General features: G+C 29.4%; 1 protein-coding gene across 1 annotated transcript; it reads right to left on the bottom strand.

Annotated features, from left to right (window-relative positions):
• Window positions 1–338: 338 nt before the first annotated feature.
• On the bottom strand, window positions 339–965 carry LOC130974654 (agamous-like MADS-box protein AGL80). Its single transcript, XM_057899518.1, has one exon. The coding sequence runs from the start codon at window positions 963–965 to the stop codon at window positions 339–341; it is 627 nt and encodes a 208-aa protein (XP_057755501.1).
• Window positions 966–4,031: the final 3,066 nt, after the last annotated feature.

Consider the following 4,031-nt stretch of genomic DNA (forward strand, 5'->3'; position numbering starts at 1 on the left):
AATGAAGAAAATGTACATCAAATAAAAAGATCCAAGAACACTAATAGAACTTTGTCAAATACCTCACAAATGATAATTCTTCTTACCACCAATACATTTCATAAGAAAAAAGTACACTTGGGTTGTGCAAAAGAAAAATAAAACATGCATAAAAAATTCAAAGCTATTAAACTATGATGGTGTAAGAAAGACACATCTACTACTACTACTACTACTACTACTAATAATAATAATAATAATAATAATAATAATAATAATAATAATAATAAATCAAACAACATGGGACAAACTCATCATTGCACACCCTACTAAGCATGGTTGGTTGGTTTGTTTGTTTTTCAAGGATTAAATGGAGTTGGGCAATAATCATTTTGGAAATTATTAGCAGCATCCTCAAATGGAAACACATCACCGTTGATGATATTGTCCACTTGAGCTTGCTCTTCATTGATGGTTGCTACTCTATTATTATTACTACTAGTCCCTTCTTGCCCTTGAAGCTTGCTAATTTGCTTGTTGACCTCCTTGATATTTTGATCAATGATCCATGCAAGATCATTGAGATCAATCATGGTGGCGTTGTCAAGGGATTGGTAGCCACCTAAGGATTGAAACATGAGATTGTTCATCTCTTTCTTTCTATTCTCATTTTTTAGTTTCTTTAGTTGATCTTGGCCTTTCTGGATCCTTTGTCTCAAGAAGCTCTCTTGAGACATCATTTTCTTACTTTGTTCTAATACAGGCATTTCTTTAAATCTAGAGATCACTCGGTTCACCCCTAATGGTGACGGCCATACCTCTGGCCGTGGTTCATCAGGGGTATAGATTATAGCACAAGCATCAACTCCGCAAAGAGTGCTAATCTCATCAACCTTTTTTATTAGACCACTTTTCCTTTTCTTTTGCGTTGCCCTCCTCTTTGAGTCATTTGCTATGTATTTGAACTCCACTTTCTTTCTAGCCATAGTGATGGTATGGTGATAAGAAAGATGGAAAATAAAGAATGAAAAGTTATTGATTTTTATTGTGACTCAATTTCTGTTGCTCTATTTATGTTGTTTATATAGGATAAATTTTTTTTATGCATACAATTGAATATCTTAGATAGCATGTATGTGCATTGTCGCCATTGTACAAAAATTCCTGATTTAATTAGAGGGAATTTAAAATAGATTTTGTTTAAATGCATTGCCATATGTGGAGGATATCTGGAATCTAAATCTTTTAATGTTTCGTAACAAATAAAATAAACAAAAATGTTTGATAACAAAAAAATATTAATAAAAAATAATCAGAATTTACTTTATTTAGCATTTATTAATTGTTAACAATTATTAAATGCTAAATTAAATAAGACAAGTTATACCTACTTTTTTATTTCCCTAACATTATTATATAATAAACTTTTAAAACTTTACAATACAAGTCAATAAGATGTATTGGTGTAGACTTTGAGTCAGAAACAGCTAATGTTGTTATGTTCGTTTATTATATTTTGTAGTTTTCCCTTTTTGGAAAGTAATTCTCTTTTATCACTTTTTTCCCTTTTTTTTAAATTGTTTTCTAAGAAAATTCACTCCATTTCTAGAAAGATGAACTAACCTCTCACCCTAGAGTGTCTTTATAAGGATAATTTGTGAAGAAATCAAAATCAATTTTGATTTGTCAATACGATGAAAATGAATGTGCATAAATTAAATTAAATAAATATTAAGTTGCAATGATGATAATCTTAATTATTGAAGAATATAGTAAAATCACAAACCAAAGTTACAAGTGTCTAATTACAAGAATCATATTATAATATAGTTAAAAATATTGACTAATTCTTATATTATGATCATTATGACAAGTAATATACATCTTGTTTACAAGTTGCATAGTTGAATGTCTTTTTGCCTACACGAAAATAATATAAAGAGGTAGTTTGATCTCAAATTTATATATCATTTTATTAAGAGTTATAAGTCAGTTAGTGAGTGTTAAAGAACAAATTATTAGATATTTTTTTGTATTTTTATATTTGTTTTGTGTATAAAATCATTAGTTATTCTTTTGGTTAGATATGATTGATTTTGTACTTTTGGATATTCCTTTTGTATTTGGGTTGTGTATTTACACTATTTAATTTAGTATTTTCGATATAATTGAGACTTGATTTTAGGTGGAGTGTGATAAGTTACCACTTTAATTTGTATCTCTGTATCAGAAATTTAGTTAGCATAGAGTGATTATCCGATTTTATAACTCTACTATATTTTATATATTTCTTTAGTAGAATTTTTGGTGTTCTTTTTTTGTGTCAATCGTGTAAATTTTACGTTTTTGCTTGCACGAACTATTTTCTATCACAAATTTTTTTGAATAAATGTTATGAACATTGTATTGTTTTGGAAATCAATTTTTTATATTTGCATTGTAAATGAATGAGAATTGAATTGATTTAACTGTAGAATTTTACATTTTTATTCTCTATTCTCTAATATATTACATAATCTACCACCACTATAGAAGTTTTCCTGGTCACTACTAAACTGTCGGGATCGTTCGAGGTCATCCAATGGTTGACCAGCCTTGTCCATCGGTTTCGTGTTTGTCACCTACGTTGGTTGGGCAGTTACTTGGGATCATCTAGTTGATAGTTGGGATCATTTGGGAGTTAGCCAAATAGTTGGTCGAGGTTTAACTGAGATTGACTGGCTAGTTGGCCAAGGTTCGATTGATGTTGTTGCTTTTACTTGTTTATTTTTTTCGTTCTTACTTTTTTTTTTTTTGGAAAGTGAAGAATTAAATTGATGTTGTTGCTGTTATATTTGGGGATTTTGATGAGTTTATCAATCCTAGTGAAGGAAGTAGTAGGAGTATTAGTAAGAGAGGAATAGAATAGTTTAAATAAACAATAGATGAAGGGGATGGAAGTAATGAATATACTATTAAGTGGTAGAAAATTTACATGGAGAAAGAGAATGTGTGCCAACAAAATTGATAAATTTTATATCTGTCCAAATTGGGGAAGATTTTCAAGTTTAAAGGTTGAAGTAGTGTAATACTCAAAATATATCGTGTACCACTTATACTTGAAGAGAAGAAGGTTGATTGACCATTCAAGGTTCTAGATGTTTGGTTCTCTCACCCATAATTTAAAAAAGATGTTTGATAAGGAATGTATGAATATAAAAGGGAATTTGATTGTTGAAAAATTGAAAAATATGGAAAAGAAAAACATTGGAAAAATAGAATATATAAAAGTTCGAGAAATTAAAGAAAAGATAAAGTGTTTTGAAGAGAAAATTGTGAGATATAGGAATGCATGGAGAATAGAGCCAATCAAGAAGAGAATATGAGTAGATGAGAAGTGTTGAATACTCAATAGTCAATATTGAAGTATGACATGAAAGAAGAGTAAAATAGTAAAAGCAACAATCAAGGAATAAATGCATTAAAAATGTTGACAAAAACACAAAGTAATTTCATGTGAATCCAACAATTAGATAAAAACAGAAGAAGCTAGATTGAGGTAGTGCCAGTGAGAGGAAGAAATGTTAGAAAACCAAGAAAAATTAAGCAAATTGCTATGAGTAATTTTCACTAGAAGAAGACGCGGAGTACTATCTGATTTATCATCAGAAAAACGAATAAAATCCGATGATAATTTAATTATAGTCGAATTTACTATCGAAAACAACCAGACGGTATAAACCTCGCTAACAAATCTTTACCCACGGAATTTTCTCGTTCGATGATAATTATCGTCGGATTTTGCGACGGATTATCAGCTTAGAAAACCAATTAGTTACAGGCAGATTTTTCCGACGGTATTGTTGGCGCCAAAAAATGTTGTTCGCACACTATTACCATCGGATTATTCCTACAGTAATTCCGATAGTAATGTCAATTTTTTTTTCAATTTGAAATAGATGGTCAATTTTAAATTTATTTTTTTCGCACAATTAGTTGTCCATTCATAAATAATGAAAAGCTTTTATTTAAAATAAATAATACAATATTCACATAAATTGAAAGTCAAGTAC

Source organism: Arachis stenosperma, chromosome 1 (genome assembly GCF_014773155.1).
Source record: "Arachis stenosperma cultivar V10309 chromosome 1, arast.V10309.gnm1.PFL2, whole genome shotgun sequence".
NCBI classification, from domain to species: Eukaryota; Viridiplantae; Streptophyta; class Magnoliopsida; order Fabales; family Fabaceae; genus Arachis; species Arachis stenosperma.

Coding starts and splice junctions, on each gene's coding strand:
- LOC130974654 (XM_057899518.1), bottom strand. CDS start 965: ATGGCTAGAAAGAAAGTGGAGTTCAAATACATAGCAAATGACTCAAAG.